The sequence below is a fragment of the Oculina patagonica genome, chromosome 6 (genome assembly GCF_052425735.1).
Source record: "Oculina patagonica isolate OP01 chromosome 6, crgOcupat, whole genome shotgun sequence".
In the NCBI taxonomy this organism is placed as follows: Eukaryota; Metazoa; Cnidaria; class Anthozoa; order Scleractinia; family Oculinidae; genus Oculina; species Oculina patagonica.
Window position 1 is genome coordinate 4,232,638 of NC_135763.1, and position 19,203 is coordinate 4,251,840.

At 38.9% G+C, this 19,203-nt stretch overlaps 2 protein-coding genes across 3 annotated transcripts; one reads left to right on the top strand and one right to left on the bottom strand.

Annotated features, from left to right (window-relative positions):
* Positions 1-75: 75 nt before the first annotated feature.
* On the bottom strand, positions 76-3,700 carry LOC144657735 (beta-1,4-N-acetylgalactosaminyltransferase 3-like). Its single transcript, XM_078518079.1, has 3 exons — positions 2,607-3,700; positions 1,380-1,899; positions 76-769 (listed from the first exon to the last, which is right to left on the bottom strand). Exons 1-3 carry the CDS (start codon positions 3,698-3,700, stop codon positions 455-457), a joined length of 1,929 nt encoding a protein of 642 aa, XP_078374205.1. The 3' UTR covers positions 76-454.
* A 1,794-nt stretch (positions 3,701-5,494) lies between these two features.
* Positions 5,495-19,183, top strand: LOC144658960 (uncharacterized). 2 transcript variants are annotated; one of them, XM_078519483.1, is made up of 5 exons: positions 5,495-5,584; positions 7,848-7,948; positions 13,517-13,652; positions 15,648-15,892; positions 18,758-19,183. In XM_078519483.1, exons 2-5 carry the CDS (start codon positions 7,888-7,890, stop codon positions 18,865-18,867), a joined length of 552 nt encoding a protein of 183 aa, XP_078375609.1. In that variant the 5' UTR covers positions 5,495-5,584; positions 7,848-7,887; the 3' UTR covers positions 18,868-19,183. The 2 variants fall into 2 exon arrangements, with proteins under 2 accessions (XP_078375609.1, XP_078375610.1); XM_078519484.1 differs by lacking the exon at positions 5,495-5,584 and having other exon boundaries at positions 6,931-7,948; positions 18,761-19,183.
* Positions 19,184-19,203: the final 20 nt, after the last annotated feature.

A 19,203-nucleotide genomic window follows, 5' to 3' on the forward strand; every position in this document is an offset into this window, starting at 1 on the left:
TCAAGAACGCGTGCTTTAATCTAAGCTGTTGGTCGTATACCAAATAATTACAGAACAAAAATACATTATATGTAACTCTGAAGCTTGGTTACATTTCTTTCGTGTTCATATAAAAATAGAGGCACATAAAAGGAAAAAGACCGAAAAAAGGATAAAACGTTTGAAATAATATTTTTCAAGACATCGACATGTTCAAAATTCAATTCAGACTTATTGATAAAAACGGGTTTTTCGTTTTTTGATACACCTATGGCAAACCCTTAGTCGGCACAGACTATTTTACAGGACCTGGCTTTTGAAAGGGTGGATAATGCTATTCAGTTGATAAAGGTTTGTTTTGTTAACACTTATCCACTGAATACATGAGGTGATTTATCCGGTGAATAGCGTTATCCACCCTTTGAACAAACAGAACCTAAAGCTCCCTTACGATAATCATTTAGTGCCTTCTTCTTTACTGCGACGCGTCTTGGTCAAAAGTCCACATGCCATGTCTGCTGTGATAATAATGAAAAATCCTTGGATGTCGCACTCGGTCATATTCCATGCCAAAGCTTACAAGTCTTTCCATGAGATCCCAATCTTCCCCGCCCCACTTCTCGTCAAAGGCCTTTTCATTGAAACCTCCAATCCGATCCCAGTCGCTTTTAAAAATGCCCACTAATCCAAATCCTTGCGGTTCCCACCGTCCTTTTAGTGTCGCTGGAGGTTCTCCACAGTCCAAGCGGATAATAACCGGAGTGTACACAGAACGACCTTCGAAACAGTGCTGTGGAAAAAGTTAGTAAAACACTCCGTTATTACACATTATCACTGGAAAACTGATTCCCGTAAAATTTCGGTTATGAAAATGCAGCCTTTGTTTTAGCCCCTTTCTCCTTGGTAAAAGCTCTCGGGCGATTCCAGTTGTAACCCCACCAACTCCCACTGCCGACGCAAGGAATTAAATAACAGCAAGTAATGGTAATGCCCACGGTCACTCTAATTTGTAAGACTATTATTTTGAATTTTTTATCACCATTTGGTTTTTAATTTATTTTTTGATTCTTTCTAGACATTCTGCTCGAAAATTCCTTTTTCTGCTGGCAAAATGTTCGCTGCGCAAACGGCCAACCCATTTTTCTTGACAGACATGAAACCCAGGTACATAAGCACCCTTAAGTGCCCGAGTATGGCGTCGAGACGTTGTACTCAGGCACGGGCACCACCCCGAGGGGGCACCACACCCGAATTCTGGTGTTGAATTTTGGTGTGTGTACTTGAAAAAAAAAAGTGAGCTCACATTAGTGCCCAGCGTGAATCGTGCATCATGCTCGGGCATGATGCACGATTGGTGCCGTATCCGGCCACCAAGTGTGAGCATGACCAAAGTAACTTACTTTTCGGATGTCGTCAAAGAGTGTATTCGGCAAGTCCAAGTGTAGATCGAGGGTGAACACAATGGTATGTGGATCGTGGACTTGTTCCACAGCTCTGTTGAAAGATCTAGTGCGGGAATAATGCTCTGCTTGGTGATTAATAACAGTGTAAGATGGAAGCTTCCTCAACGCCAGCTCGTGTTCCAGATTAATGTCAGAACTGTTATAATTGAATATCAACAGACTCACGTTTTCGTCTTTGGTGACAGCGTACATCTCTTCCAAGTTGTTTAGGAAGTGCACCATCCATCGGCCCTGATTTCTAAGCGTGATTACCAAAGCTATTTTAGCATTTCTGTTCCACTGAAGTCCTTTAGGATAACACAAGGTGTTAGCGTCCTTTGGCCAAAACACGGATTCGGACAACATGACCGGCTCGGCTCGTCCCGTGATGTTAACTAGGAACTCCAAGAGAAACCGACTTCCTAGCTGTTTATCGATTTTACGTTCCACGTTTACAAGTTCTAAAACCTCAAATTTTCTGCAAAAAAAGGTGAAGAATATTTTTGTTGGTTGCTCGTTCAATACGTAAATTCGTAAACTGTTTTCTAGTTTTACGAGGCAGGAAGTATAGTAGCTGGCTTACACGATACAACTGAAGAGATGGGTGAGTTAAACTGATGAGTACAAAATGAGTGCCAGAAAAGGAAAGAGTGTGATGAAATCCTCTATCGGGCTCACACTGGGACGAATTTGGAAGAATTTGACATTTGCATAAGCCTCCACATTTACGGTACTAAGGTTACCAGTTTTAGTTTGAGATCATTGATGTTTAAGACGGTTTACAACTGACTTATGGCATTTGCATGCATGCATAGAAAATGTTTGCTCCATGTTGCTGAATGGCAAATTTGTTTCTATACAAATCTTCTTGTTTTATTTTTTAAACATTCAATACGCATAAATGCCACGCTAAAACGCCGATGCCTCAAAATTGACACCATTACTAAAAAAAATTCGTCACACTCTTTAAATTTCTGGCATTCATTTTACTCTCATTTTGTTTTACCCTGTCGTTTTTTATTCATTTTACTGTAACAAAACTCCCTACAAGACAGACACCTCTCTATGACGGACAGCTGGAGCCTGTCCGGACGGTGTCCATCTTGAAGATAGTTGACTGTACACCCTTTTTATGGTTGACAAGGTCATGTGACAGTGTATAAGGTCTATAAGTAGCTTACTAACCCGGGATAGTGTTGATGTAAGCCATCCACGTAAATTCTTGCAGCCTCTCGTGCTTTTATTGCATCCAAATGATGATTCCCAAAGGCTGGAAACTCATTAATGACTGTTTTGTGTTCCGCAGCTGGGTAACTGCCTATTGGAATGAAATGATCACTTAGAAAATCATAAAACTGTTTGGGTCTGCCGTCAGGTGCATCCTTTATAGTAAGATAGCTTGGTTTGTAGTCACAATAAGGCAGTGCATCTTTTACCGTCTCGTGAGGTAGGTATAGTGGCGTAGACTTAACTTCTGTTCTTGAACTGTGCCGATGATGAGGTCTTGATTTACACGCTGGGCTGTCTGGAGCCGTGTCATAATTATACAGAGTCCCATTATCTTTGTCAAACAAAGCCATGCTGTTAATGGAAATTGTTTCGAACTTGCTTCGAGGCATTCCAGGCGTGCTCCACACGAGTTGGAGGAAATCATCTCCCTTCATTTGAACGTGAATAAGTTCTACGAAGTATTTGCGACCTTCCTTCAGTTCTATCTCGCGGGAAACTTGTGCGGGCGATTGTTGAAAATTATCCCTGGTGCTCCATTGTTCTACGCTACAAATCAACACGGCTTTTGAAGGGTCTTCGCTCGGACTGAGCCACAATTCCGAGAAATCATCGGACGCGATGGCGAATTTGTATTTGCCCGTTTTCGGTGGATGAATGAATCCGAATATTCTCTGGACATAATTATCTTTAGTTCTTGTAACATCTAGTGTAGTAATGATTGCTTTTTCGTCTGGTGCCTTTGGAAATAATGGATGGTAACAAATAACTTGAATCGAAGATGGGCAGAAGTCGTACCAAATATGAACATTTAGTCCAGATGTCAATGTACCATTTTCTTGTTCAGTTTCCGCGCGGAACGTGTTGTTGTTGAAGAAATGTATAGTATGGGTCCCACGATTCGAAGAAAGCTCAAATTTAATCGCTATTCCATCTCTTTTGATTATAGTTAAAGTTCCGTATATAACAAACATGGCGATGGCGAGAATGAAGAACTTTGCTAGACGTTTTTTGCCCAAGATGAAAGTAAATGGCAACAACAGAAACCTCATGGCTGTAATTTACAGTTTAAATGAACGCACGAGTTAATCGGTTTGTGTATCTTGACCTCAATTCTCTGACAATAGAACGAAAAAAAGAACATTCTTAACAATCAAAAAAAGTTACCTAGATACGGCCTTTATAGGACGTGTTTATTTTCACGTCTTGATTTTACACAAGCCGACATTTAAAGCAACGTTTTTGAAAAATTGTTAAAATAACTAAATTGTCTCGTTGAACGTGGCCCGATGGACCACGACTTTTGAAGGCAACACTTTTTTGCGGGTACACGTTGCAATTGCTTTAATTCATTTAGCATTTTTAATTGTATTTTCAATTGACACATAAAAATTACATTTGGCGTCAAATTGTATTTATTAACATTAACCACGGGATATTTTTTGCATTTGGAGTTACAGTAATTTTAATTGCATCTGCAATAAGTATTTCAGTCAATATTACAAACGAAGCTATTGAGAATGTGTGAGGGTGCAAATATCTGGGCCAATATATTGTAGTAATGAGGTGTTTTGTGATCAGAATGTAACACTGTAACACTTTCTGAGTCCTGTATCAGTAAAGAGTTTGACATGTATAAAAAATAATTTATATTTACTTATTCGTGCTAATCTTCGCGGGAACTTAATTTCGCGAAAATAGATTAGGCAGATTTTGCAAAACTTAAATTTTGCGATTTGGTAGAAAAATTGTGGTGAAAGGAACTAAATTTCTCGAGAAATTACCAAAGACTATAAATCTGAGTTAAAAAAAAACGGATAGTTAGAGTCGGCGTGTTCGGCATGTTTTTTTGCAACATCGCACAAAGTTATAATACACAAGTCAGCATTTGCGACATGTCTTCTCTCTGAACATGGCTAGCCCGGGTATAAACGGATGCTAAGTTTTATGGGGAGCGGGGATGGCGCAGTGTGGTGAGAGCACTCGCCTCAAACCAATGTGGCCCTGGTTCAATTCTGGCTCGGTGTAGCCTGCGTAGCAGGTCGCGAGCCCGAAAAGAGATGCTTCGCCCCCATTCCCTCCTCGGCCTCGTTGTTTCCTTCATTTGCATAATGTCAATGCTTCCGGTCGCGATAACCCTTTATTATCCAACGATTCCTTTCCCCAACGTATTGATTTGCCAGGTTTTTAATCATCGCGCGGTCGAGGGGGAATTAGACGAGTGCAAAAATACAGGTCAAAACAATACCCCTAACCGTAGAAGACAATACTGAGAGGTCGTGTTTACAAAGGGCGAATGAACAGAGAGGTTCCAGAGCTAGAGTTTGTGAGCGACGGCCCTGGGAAAGAAGGTTGTGAAAGTCAACAGAGCCCTCGATTCTCAAGGCCTGAGAACAAAGAGAATCGATCGAGTTGCTCTGAGGATACGTTAGAGCTGTGACAAAATAAAACTGTAAACAGTAAAATAATCATAATTTGGATCAAATTTGATTGGCCCATCTTTCAGAAGCACAGACGCTTCTTAATCTCGTAGATAGCAGTAATAACTTACAAAACAAAATAAAACAAAAACGCTTTTCATTACAATAAAGGCACTTCCATTTTTTGATTAAAACATCCTTTGCAACCATGGCAACATGTGGGTCTGTAAAGAAAATCCAGCGGAGAAACAACAGAATTGATTTTGTCTCACAACAGGAAACTAGCCCAGAAAACAAAACTAATTTATAATTTTTCACAAAATCCACCTCGGGACTCGGTTTTAATAAAACTCTTGCCCCGCAGAACTCCACGTATTAACACGTATTAAAACAGGCCTCTCACATCCAATATCAGTCATAAGATATGTTGTTAAGTGTTGAATAGGGCAGTATTCGAGGCACACTGTTCACGGCTAACTGTCAGTTTTTTTTCAAAGACTTGTTGGTACCTCTCCGGTAAGAAATCTTATTTTTGTTATATTATAACGTATTGTCAGATAACAATGAGCATAATCTATGTGTTTGTAGATACTGAAGGGAAAAGTGAAGCCAGAACGGTGATCTAATCTGGAGGTTGTGGGTTCGAATGATTCGAATCCCACCGAAGTCAAAGAATTTTTCGTTCCTTGTGTGGTCTCGGATTTCCTTTCTAACGTTAACGCTGAGAAGTAAATTCCTGGGTTACTTTACAGCCTGTGACTCACCAAAGAGTTCCAGTAATTCTCCACTTTTAAACCTGTTCTTATTGTATTGCTTTGGTTGTAAACAAGACCGGTGGTAAAATGGCGGGAAATTTAATAGATGGATTCCGCTGAAAGTTTGAGCAATGAGTGCAAAAACTAAGTACCCGGCAAAATCTACTTATAGTTCGGTAACATTTTATATACTATTTGAAACATCTCACTGAAATTCATTTGTCTTAGTGGACCCGTGATAAAACTCTAAAGCGTCGTCGTAAAAATGTTAAAAAAGCGCGCCATTTTGTTTTTAACTGGCGCGAAACGTCCGTTTTAACTGAAATGTAGATATTTCAAACTCCATTTTCCTCTGGCGGGGTCAGCTTGAGAACTTAAGTTTTGATAGGTTTTTGTTAGCTATGCTCAAACTGTTACCATGCTATGAGATCTCTTTGGTAACTTTATTTTTGCCTGTATTGCTCGAATGTTCGGCGGAAACCAAAATCTTCTCTCGGCTTTCATTGATTGACTTGAAATGACTCCATTCACTCCGGTTTGCTCAGCTGGTTGGGCACTTGCTTTCGTGCGTTAAGTCGCGAATACTTATAATAAAAATAATAAAAGCAGGGCATACAGTTCCCAGTTTCATGGTCTGATTTGCCTCTCTCTGGCTACCATGGGCTGGAACCGCTATAATACAATGGCAAAAGGTTTGCTATATAAGTGGCATCACTTTCATCAAATTTCGTTCTACAAGTCCCTCAAAAGTGCCGCCGAACATTTTTTCTGGACCAGTACACTTCATAGTGCTATTTACCAATTATTAAAATTATTATTAAAATACATTCACGTGGAAACACGCGCTTTTTATTTATTTGGGTCGTAACTTTTTCATTAATTTCAGAATAAATTATAGATTGTTTATACTGAAGGTGACAATTCCAATAAATGCAGTATTTGAGCAGCTACCATGAGATAACTTAGGTCGTCCTTAAAATTTTAAGCTATTCCCCCAATTTTTTTATTAATTGTGTGCCCGACTTTAACCGATATATTTTTTAAACGTATTCTTATTTAATTTCACCGAAAAAAAAATTCGATTCTCTTGATTCCCAGTCATTTCTTTTGATTCCCGGCAAACGTTTACTTCTTCGCATTTTATTAGAGTTAATTGTCACCCTTCGTGGTAAGGGCTTAAAATTTTATATTGTCGTCCTCTTTATTGTAGTAGGTTTGGTACTGGTGTTTTCATTCAGAAGCATATATCGATATAAAAAAAATTTTGAGGTGAGTTCGTAAGCCAACATGAAATATTCCTATCAGTAAAATGGCTACAGATAAATAAGAATTTTTTTATCTATTTAAACAGTGGATAAAGCCAAAGTGATAGCATTTGTATCAGATTCGGTGAGCTGTTAAATTTCATTTAGTTTAAAAATGATTGAGGCAAGGCTACTTTTCTATAAGGAGACCAGCTGTTAGTCGCAACTCGAACCCTCAATGACTCTACTGACCTCCTAATAACTCGAACCTTTTTCAATTCCCTGCCAGGCCGTCCTTTCTTTTACTAATTTTAAAGGGACTGTGTTACGGATTTTAGCTAAATTTAGGCATGGGAAATGACCATCACATTCAGTCAAATATAAAAATTACAGTGAAGGAACAATTTTCAATAACACAGTAAATACAAAAGTACGTACGGATGGCCAAAAGTGACCGGCGAAGATTGAAACGGATTGCGACATCAGTTTTTGAAATCTTGTTGCAGTCGGCTGAACGGCTTTTAAAGTTAACATCGTTTGCTTTTAACTTTAAATTATAATGCCCGGGAGACAAATTTGGTTTCATTGAAGCGATGGTTTTGTCATTAAGATTCATAGAAGTGATGCCTATGCAAACATTTGGATTCATAGTGAGTATTTGGCAAAACTACTTAAAATAAATTTTACAAAGCCGGACTTGAACCGGTCAAAAGTCGAGTAAAAAAGTCTCTTTCAGTTATGTGTTTTATTACTTTTGTCTTCACATGATCTGTCTTTCAGGTCTTTATTTTCAGCTTTTGTCCTATAGCAACTGTTCAACATGATCTCCTTGATGTTTTGTCTTACCCTTGCCCTGAGTAGCACTGTGTTTGTGGTATCTGGTGAGTGGTTAGCCAGCAAAAGTTACTAACTGGTTTTAACTCAACAATTCCAGTAAAGCCTGGTTTTCACTAGGGACGCAAGCACAAGCGCGATCACGCAAAAAGGACAAATTTTGATCCTTGTGCTCGCCGCAAGCATGAACACAAGCATCCAAATGCAATGTGCTTGTGCTTTTGTTAGAGTCGAAGCCTTTTTCACGGAGAATATAAGAGCTGTTATCCGTGCGCTTGTGCTTGCGTCGCTAGTGAAAACCAGGCTTAAAATGTGAGCAGGGTTTACACGGGCAACTTTTATGTGACAATTTTTATGTGGCAAATATAATATTTGATCATGTAGATGACAACAATTATTTGTCGGCAGTTCAATGTTTAGTGCGCCATTAATGACCTTGCAGTTGAACAGCAGAGATACGCGTGCACAGTGCCGCAGTATTTGCCACATTTTATGTGACGTGTGTCGTCTACACAAGCAATTCTCCTATGTGTCAACTTTTATTTGTCACATAAAAGCTAACACGCCAGCTTGTCAAGAAACATATTTGTCACATAAAAATTTACCAATGTTTCTTGTTCGAACATATCATGGAAGAATTCAAACGTCTTTCAGTTCAAGCATTTTTTTATTTTCGCGGAGTAAATGCTGTATTTGTCAGTCGCGACGGCTGGGTGCTTTGCGACTCATATACTTTGGCTTGGTTAAAAAAGGTAAACATTGACGTTTGCCTTTGTTTAATCGAAATAATTGTTTCCGTTCGAGTTAGAAAGATTTCTACTTGGCTTAATGCAGAAAAACAACGCATGATCGCAGGTTAGGCTACGCACGACAGAGTTACCTTTTGTCTCGTCACGCAATCTTAACCCCATATTGAGAAGTAAATTTTCGTTTGGATATTACCAAAAGCCGCTTCTCCTCGCGTTATTCTTTACTACGGCAGCCCAGAAGGGTCACCAACCGTTTTTGTTTTCGTTTCTTTGTTTTGCATTTCTGTTTTAATGCTTTTGCTTTTGCTTTTTGTTTTCATTTCTGTTTTAATGTTTTTCCGTTTCCTTTTTGTTTTTGTTTTTATATTTTGTTTGACCAGCCGTTTTTGTTTTTGTTTTAGTTTTTTTTCCTTTTCCTTTTTGTTTTTGTTTTTGTTTTTTTTATTTCATTTTTTTACCAGCTGTTTTTTTCATTAGAATATTCTTCTGGTCTGCAAAAAATATATTGATGATATATTTTCCCTATGGAACATAGACAAAAAAGACATAAATCTGTTCCTAGAACTAGCAACAATCACCATCCGACCATGAGATTTCAGACACAGAGATCACTTTTCTGGATACATACAAGGGCGAAAGATTCAAGAGAAGATATATCCTCGACGTGCGCACACATTTCAAACCGACAGAGTCATTTCAATACACAGAATTCTCCTCCTGCCATCCTCCAGGAGTCTGAAAAGGTTTCATTAAAGGCGAAACCCTTAGACTTCTTAGAACAAATTCTTCAAAAAAGACTTTTGAAGAAAGCTCTACACAGTTTAAACGAAGTCTGTGGGCGAGGGGTTATCCAGATAACCTTTCGGAGAAGATTCTGTCAGAAGTTAAATTTAGCGAAAGAATGTCGGCTCTACAAAATAAACAAAAGACGCGCAAAAAGAATTGTACCTTTCGCCCCTCAGTGCCTAATCTTAAGAATATTTTAATGAAAAAGTGGCACCTAATAGAGAATCAACCAGTGCTAAGAGAAATATTTAACTGACGACCCTCCCATCATTTCTTATAGAAAAGGGAGGTCGTTAAAGGATATAGTCGTTAGAGCAAATCTTTGCAGGTCTACAATACAAATGTTGACCAATGGGAGTTGTGTTTAGCCTGTCTCTTTTACTTGCCATCATTGCATAAAAAAATTAAAATAGCTGGTAAAAAAATGAAATGAAAAAACAAAAAGGAAAAGGAAAAAAAATAAAACAAAAATGAAAAGCAAAGAAACAAAATATAAAAACAAAAACAAAAGTGAAAAGGAAAAACATTAAAACAGAAATGAAAAACAAAAAACAAAATATAAAAACAAAAATGAAAAGGAAAAACATTAAAACAGAAATGAAAAACAAAGAAACAAAATCAAAAACGGTTAGTGACCCTTCTGGGCCGGAAACAAAAACAAAAACGGCCGGTGACCCTTCTGGGCCGCCGTACTTTACCTTGCGGCTACACATGCCATTTCTAACGACTACATTTCCAGCAAAACAGTTGCTGTTTATTTTTCTAATGGCGATGCATTAACTTCTGAACAGAAGAAACGTTTAACGCTGCTTCCACCGGAAGTAATTTCACAACAGGCTACAAAAACACTTATAAATATCACTTAACACATTTAATGATGTTGCAATTAGCGAAGCGCACTAATGACGTCACAGAATTTGACCCCCGGTGTGAATCAAAATTCGGACAAACAAACCGCTCTCTGTAAGAGCAATGTATGGTTGGCGGGCACTTTGGAGGCATATTTAGCAATTGTTTCACAAAACCATGGCCAGATTGGCTCGGAAATTCAGAAAACCTTACCTGTGCAACGCAGAAAGCTCAAACCGTGGTTTGAAACAAAAGGTTTGTCAAACAGAGCGATTATTCAATAAATGTGTAAAATGTTTTACTCTCAGTTATTGAATGGATTATAAAGGCCCGATTTGCTGCCGGGATTTGCTGAAAGAAAACATTTATTTTTATGAGAAATGCAAAACGTTTACACTGTTCTTAGTGGCACATTTTGCAACACAACAGAGCTAACCTCAGATTTATGCCACCACAAAATGACACAAAGAAACGCTCGTCCGATCGGTCCCCTTGCCTGACCCGAATATTTAAAGAGGTCAATTTCGTTACACAATTGTCGCGGCAAATACTATTTAATATACACTGATCGAGCTCGGCAGCTGTAGCTGCAGTCTGTAATAGTAATGGGGATAAATAACAGCTTTATTAAAATCAAACCCGCCGTCAATTCCATTAGAAAGGCGTTTGAATAGCATAATATTTTCGCCCTCTATCTATCTTGTGTCGAAACAGATCGGATGGCCGGCGATCAGTGCCGTCAAATTCGGGAAGAATTCTGAATTTCTTGCAACCGACGATCTTTCCGGTGCCTAAATGAAGCAAACATACAAGTGCTTTCCTTCGCAATTATATAATCCGATAGTAATTCGCTATCCGCCGCTTAAATTTCTCGGCAGCCTGAATAATTTTGCAGTGGGAATCAAGGTGACATTGCCGGATCTTCGACTAATAAATTCAATTTTGGGCCATTTTTTGGATACCTTCAATACTGAGAATCTCGGCCTCAAATTGTGCCTTTCTCGCCCTTTTTTTCTTGTCAAGAATGCGTCTCCTCCATACAAAGCTTTTGCCCAAACTAAAATTGTTGTCCGACTCACGCCGGGGGGGGGGGGGGGGGGGGGTATCATGTGGCGAAATCTATTTTTAATAATAGTAATAGTGCGCTTCGCTAGATATGATGATGTTCCAGGCATAACCAATCGATGATCAATGACATCAATTGGTAATCAATGAGTAATCGATGGGTAATCAGTTGATTAGTCATTTATTATTGGCGATGATCAATGAGTAATCGATGAGTAATCGAAGCCCAAAAATTTTGTGGCCTATCGATTACTCATTGATTACCTATTGATGTTATTGATTACTCATCGATGACCCATCGATTACTCATCAACTATCATACTGCACACAAAAGACACATTCCTTGCTTTCTTGTACCTTTTTATGATTTTTTATCTATGTTAGTCATATTTTGCTCTGGCATTCTTGTTGACGAAATTACGTCCTCAGAAAAGGTCAAATAACCTTCCGGCATATCAAGACGTGAAGGGCAATCACAAATATAGATGACATTTCAACATTTCACTTTACCCAACTCTTTATTTAATAACAAAACAATTAAACAGGAAAACCAACCAGTCTGGAAATGAAACTAACCAGTACGGAGACAAGAATCGACTACGTGGTTATAGATTTGTTCGGTGGATGTTTGTCAGCAAAGTAAAACTGCTTCGCGGCTTAGGGAGACAGCCGTCATAAGCACTTACATTACGCACCGGAACAGCTGCAAGCACTTTTACTTTCTGTACTTTTTTCACGTGTAACCATGATACTGTTAGATTGTTATGGCGTGTACAAGCTTGAGTATGAAATACTTTTACAAGTTCCGGTTTTCAATCACGAGACTATATCGATGAGTAATCAATGCAATCAATGACTAATCGATGCAATCGATGACTGATCGATGCAATCGATGACTAATCGATGACCAAAAATTTTGTGGCCTATCGATTAGTCATCGATTACTCATTGATCATCGGCAATAATCAATGACTAATCAACTGATTACCCATCGATTACACATTGATTACTCATTGATTTCATTGATGTCATTGATGTCATCGATTAGTTATGCCTGGTGATGCTAAATTGTGCAACTCAGCAGAAATAATCAATTGTTACGAAATGAGTTCCCTTTGGTTAAGTAAGCAACGTTTTAGTGTGTGAAAGACTTGTACGAGTACAAATTTGCGTTGACTTGTTAATCGTTTTAGGTTAAATTAATATTAGCGCCTAAAGCCTTTTACTTGTAAAAATTGCGTTCTTAATCATTTTAAACTAAGCTGCCTTCGAGCGCTGAACCCCTTACATTCTTAATTGGTTATGTGACGTAAGATTTGGGTTACTCACGTTTTTGATTCTTATATAATGTTTGTAAATTTGACAAGTCACGTTTTTTCTTCAAGAACGGAAGTGCTGAAGCACAACTATAGAGTGACACTTTACAAGTCACGCGCTTTGATCACCCACAGCGGAAAGTATTCCCTTGAGAAATTAAAACAGTCCCTTGATAGTTAACAAGAATGCGATCCCTTCCGGTTCAGATTTTAGCCCACGTAAACGCTATTCTCCTACTTTTTGCTTGTAAACAAGCAAAAAAAAGTCGAAAAAAGAATTTAAGGTCGCTTTTTTCGGGATTTCCAACAACCGTGAAATTTTATCGCTTCTTGAATGGTGTCGCAACTTTCTGGCGGCGTTTTGAAACTTTACGGTATCCAAGTAAAGCTGTTTAACGCTGTTTTACACAGGCATTCCTATCAACAATACCTTTTAATCATTGTTTTAAAGGGACTATGTCGCGGATTATAACAGATTTTTAAACAGCTAAAATTTATATTTGTGTGTCAGGAAACTTAAAAATAATGGTCCATCTTTATTAACAACTGCTAGTTTAGAGCACTAAAACTGTTTAAAAGCGCGTTTGGCTGCGAATCGCTCGGATGGAAATGGATTGTAATTTGAAAAACGTTAGCCAACGTTTTCAAGTTGTTTCCGCGCGCCTTCAAAAAAAAATCGATATTTATAGCCGAAGTTAGATTTGAATCCCCAAATAAAGGTTATTTCTTCAGTTAAATGTTTATAGATATAAATGTTTTTCATGGGTAAAGTTGCCTACCTGCACTTATTTCAGAACAGTTTTGACCAAAAATCCCAGTGACCTAGTCTTTTTAATTCTTGATCGTTTAGGGAGCTTTGAGGGATGCGAAGAAAACTTTGTTAAAGTGGGATGTTATAAAGACAAGACAAGACCTTTACCGGATCTTTTGCTTAACAATAGAACACAACTCGGAGACTGGCACGACTGGGGGGATTTTATTAAACGGTGAGACAAAGTAAAACCTTCTTTTCCTTTTTAGGAGCTATGTCACACACGGCACAACCTGAAAAAAAGCTCTAACTTTTTCAAGGTTGTCTTAAGTAATACGCCTTAATTTTCCTCAATCATAAGCCTCTTTGTTTATTTTTGGTTTAATAATATTAATTCTTCTTCTATTATTTTGAGGTTTCCTTCAATTTGAAAACATTTATTGTTAATTCAGAAAAACTGCTTAAAACATCGTGACAGCCCTTTTTAAATCGTAGTGTTTAATGGGATACTACAGTCAGTGGGAGTATAATAGCGTTGTTGTTGTTGATGATGATGATGACGACGACGCAATCTCGAGCCCAGAGTCCGTCTATGTCGGTCAGCGGTACGGGACGGACTCTGGGAAACTGGAATTGATCAGATCAATTTCAGGTCGATTTCAGGTTAAACCTTGGTCTTCCGGTTTTTATTGCGCATGCTCTCAGGTCTAAGCGGAAGTAAATTTCCCAGAACGGAAGTAAATCGAGAAAGTTGAACTATTTCTAACACAGCATCGACAGAACTGGTGTTTATCGAAGCAACAAAAGTAACAAAAACGTTCTGCAGTTAACAAAAGAGAGAGTGAACAAAAGAGCGTCTGGTGTTTTGATTTCCGTTAGTCTCTTTCTTGAGCATACTGCTATATTGGTTTCAAATCAAAGATCTTGTTTGCCTTCCAAGATTCCGCCTGTGAAAACTGTGTGCATGTGTTCGTTATTGTTTTGCGGACGACAGTGAAGAAATTTACATAATGCACAACGCACGGACAAGCTATTGTTCTGTTGATAAAATCTTTGTTTGGCGACTTTCGTATATTTCAAAGGCATCTTTTCATGATAGGTTGCATGTTTTCTAGCAAATAATTTTTTCCTTGTCGAATGGCGGTAATATTAATAAAGACGTTAAAGGCTACACCGGTCAACGCTATTCAAAAAGTGTAATTAGCATTTCGGCGACTCAGCTCGTGCACACATTCACGCAATTCACGTGCACACAATTGTACAATTCCTTTTTTTCAGCAAAACAACAACGCGTAATGTTCAAATTCTGCGTTAATCGTAATTATTTTGAATCGAGCACTGTCTGCGATATGCAGTTTTTCAACCGTAACGGAGATTTGAAAGAAAACAGTAGTTCTAGCGAGATTTGTAAGTCAACTATAAATTGAGTTTTCAATCGACCTTGTCCTTGGTGACGCCGTCGTTGTTGTTTTAAAACTCCGCTCAGAATTGACGTTTAAAGGAAGTCCTTTTTATTCAAGGTATCTTTTGAGTTCAAAAAGAATGGTAGAATTAGAAAATATTTCATTTATGTAGCGCCATATGACGAGTTCTTAGGTGTTTTACAAAATTAAGGTGATACACCTGAACATTTGACCATGGAAAACAAAAAATGTTTTTCTAGGGTTTTCGGTTTTGGTTTACTTCCGGGGAAGATTTTCAGACTTCCGTGTTGATTTCTATTGTTCTGTGAGGACCAGTAGGCAACTGAATTAAAATTCAGTTTCCCAGAGTGAGTCCCGGCGACCCTACCGCTGACCAACCGCTGACGGATCGCGGAGCCGGGGGTCACTCTGGGCTCGAGATTGACGACGACGCCAACGACGATGATGATGATGACAAGAGGTTTCTCTCGCACCAGAGGGTGAACTAGATCACAATTGCGCAGGATGAAAAAGCCTGGGTACCCTGGGCAGTGCAACAAAAAACCTTACGCGACTTTGCCTCACATGGCACGGGTTCAGAGATCTTGTTGGTTCATTTACTTAGTAAGTCTCTCTAGTTTTAAACTTAGTTATACTTGGAAACAAAGTTTTCACAAGTGATGAAAAGCAATTTAAAAAAACTTAATCTAAGGAGTCATTAGTGTGAATAGCTTCTCTCTTGAGCCTCTCCTCTCCTAACGTTTTTTTTTCTTTTGTTCCATGCAAGTTAATTTTCAATTGACAAATGCTTGGTCTTTTTTTTCTAGCTTGGCATGCAGTTGCGCAAATCTAGCAAGAAGCAAGGGATTCACATATTTTGGATTGCAGTTTTTTGGGGAATGTTGGAGTGGTGTAAAACCCAACACTGGTTACGATAACGACGGCAACGCCTCTCCAAAAGGGTGTGTAGGACAAGATCTCACTATGCCCTGTGAAGACTCGCATCCAGTCTGTGTGGGAAAAGGAAAAAGAAATTATGTTTACAAGCTTGTCACACCAACACCCAAGCCTGGTAAGTTACTAGATGCAGGCCTTAGCCAGACTCCCAGGGGGGTACTCCGGGGTCCAAGTGACGGGGATGTGCGAAGGATTTTTTTGGGGTCGAAATTTTCGATTCCGGGATTTTTTTGGGTAGGAGAATTTGGGTATTAAAATCAAACTAAAGTGCCTTAGCGCGGCCTTGGCAATTTAGGGGTAATTTGACTGGGGATTTTTATGGGCGTTTTTTTTTTTGGTCCAGGGATTTTTGGGGTAATGTCGGAAGACTTAGGGATTTTTTTGGGTCCTGAGTTTTGCCTCCATTCGATCATCCCCGTCACTTTGATCCCGGAGTACCCCCTCTGGGCCAGACTTACGGCATAGACGAGGCAAGATCTTGTTAGGGGGATCTGGGATCATGCCCCAGACAACTTTGAAATCTAGACGCTCCGAAACGGGTTTTTTCAACGTTTTTATAAGGTATTTCTTCAGAAAAATCAACCTTGTCCAACTAAGGATTTTTTTCCCAAATTAACGATTTTTTTTTTTTTTTTTTTTTTTTTTCATTTTGGGTTAAACTGTAGTCGAGGCAAGTGCCTTATCTTGCCTCTTGCTAGTTACGGCCCTGAGATGCCTTATGCATATGCCAGTCAGTTCAAGAGCAGGTTTAGGGCTATAACCATACTGACGTTGAACAATCATCATCTGAGAACTGCTGGGGGCAGAGTTGACACGGGAATGTCAACGCGAAATCCAAAACTAGCCGTCTAAACAAAAGGACTACTACGTGCGCACGTAGTAGCGGGAGCGAATGAGAGGTGGCTGTATTCGCAGGCTAAGACGCCAGACACACAGCATACATCAAAATGTCATCAACAGTGACAAAAATGGAAAAACACAGATTGGGTGAAATAGCCTTTGTAGCAAAGAAATAAATAAACTTTCACTATGAAGGAAACACACCCCCTTTAACTTTCTTCAAACACCTGGAAAAATGCTTTCCCCACGTACTTGAGATTCCTTCTAAAATGAATATGATTTGAAGGCCTGAGCGCAAGAGACGCACTTTGTGTTTCGGCCAAATTGAAAATTGTCACAAACAACTCCAAATTTCGCACGCAAGTTTGTTTACGTGTGCTTAACATTGATCTGTATTCAAATTCGCTGAATCTAGCTTCGTTTTTTAGAAATTACGTATGCAAAGAACAAAGGCGTTTTGCAAAGCTTACGTTCTCCACAGTCAACCAGCAGCATGAGTTTTTCGACACATCGCGTGTAAATCTTTCCTTCTAGCGTTATTTAACTGTCTGGGGAGGTTGAAAAACGTGTCAGAGCCATGATTTTAGTTTCCTATCCACCATTTTGAGGATTCGCTTTAAGAAAAGGACTGGACTGAACACATTGTGACGCGATGTCACCTGATAGGTGTCACGTGAGAGGAAAGAGAAAAAAAAAATGGCCGTGTGTTCCTGAAAATCATTTGAAGCCTTTGGTTAGTTTTAGCGTAAGTGCTGCTGCCAGGTGGTTGAAGGACATCATTAAGTCTGAATACTCGTAAGTTTACAGCATCGCTCGAAGAACTGAGTGATGTTTCTGCCTTTGTTTTGTACAACAGCGCTGTTTAGCGCTTCGGAAAAAACGTTGCACAAACCGAGGTAGTTTTGAGCCTGGCGGCATAGAGAGTCTAAAACAAGAGGTTTCTTGCCGGGAACTTCGTCAACGCGAGTTTTGCAGGATCCGCTTGGGTGCTGCCGCGACAAAGTTGCCGAGAAGTGACCTGGTTTTAGACTTAAAAAAATTCTTTATATGTTCCCCAGGACACCTTCCCTTCGCAAAATATTTTCTGTGTCTCATTAAATATTCATCAATGAATCTATCGATTCGTGCGAACGAAAACCTCATAAGTTTATCTTGTTTTCGCGGGATTTTGTAGATGTGTGATGATGTAAGGAGTGGAGATAGAAGTGAGAGCAAGCCGGCGGCACTCAACTGAAAGCAAAAACTAGTATTAATAATGTGACAACACGAGCAAACGTATTCAATCAACAATCAGTCTTTATTTCACTTTCACCTCGGCAAATTACAGCTAACGGTAACAGAGTAAAATAGTCTTGCCCGAAACAACAAAAACTAGATAACTGCAAACAGACTGCAGAAAAAGCTAGCTGCAAGCAAACTGGCGTGAAAGCTTACTGCATTAAAAGCGCGATCTATAAAAGGTTGAGGCTGACTCTGATCCTAAACTTAACTTGAAACGGCTTAACTCCCTAATCCCTTGGGGTTAGTGTTAAACTTTTTTTTTTTTTTTTTTTTTTTTTTTTTTTGCGTTAGGGCTAGGCTTTTGCGTTAGGGCTAAGTCTGTAACCCTAATCTGAAACTCTAACCCCGACCCTACGGCCTTGGGGTTACCTTTTGCGTTAGGGCTAGGACTGTAACCCTAAAAATTTAGCTGACTTCATCGTCTTGAGAAACAAAAGGTTTCCTTTGTTTATCGTTTGTAAAAGAAAAGTCAAAAGACGCCGCGCAAGCAAAAACCTTGTCTTTTTGCATGTGTTATTTTTCGGAAACGAAGGAAAGACCAGCAAAATTAAATACAGGGCAGTGTTGAGCACACGTAAACGAACTTGCGTGCGAAATTTGGAGTTGTTTGTGACAATTTCCAATTTGGCCAAAACACAAAGTGCGTCTCTTGCGCTCACGCCTTCATTTTATTGTAGTCAGCAAATTCAGCCTCCTTTCATTGCTCCTTAGCTGCTAAGAGCATAGCCACAACTGGCAAAGTTCATCAGAACACGCTGCCTACTAGGAGCAATGATCGTTCACAGGCTGACCTTACTGTGACAAAACTACAACTCACATCTATTATTATAGGTTAAAATGTGAACATTTCTTTTCTCAGCAGACTGCAAAGATAACAACAAGGATTGTCCTGAATACGCTAAAAATGGATATTGCAAAGTTTACAAACATATTCGGACTCAATGTCCACTTTCTTGTAAAGAATGCTAAAATTTCTCAGCAACGACTGTAAGTTAAAGTATAAAAAGTATAATTGATGTGGCAAAGGTGTTATGACAGCAAGGTTGGGAGAGTAAGTACAATCTTGTCTCCAAGGATATTAACCAGACAAGTAGGTTTAGCGAGAGTGGTAGCCAAACAACAAGATATATCTTGAAGAAAAAGAGATGAAAACCTTCAAGTATTTTTGCAAGTATTAAATGTAATTTTCTTGTATTGGTCAATAATAGTGAAAGGAAATAAAAATTACAAGTACCGGTATCTACAAAATAAAAATAACAAATGTAACATTTAAATAACATTTACTTGCCATAAAAATAAATTTAA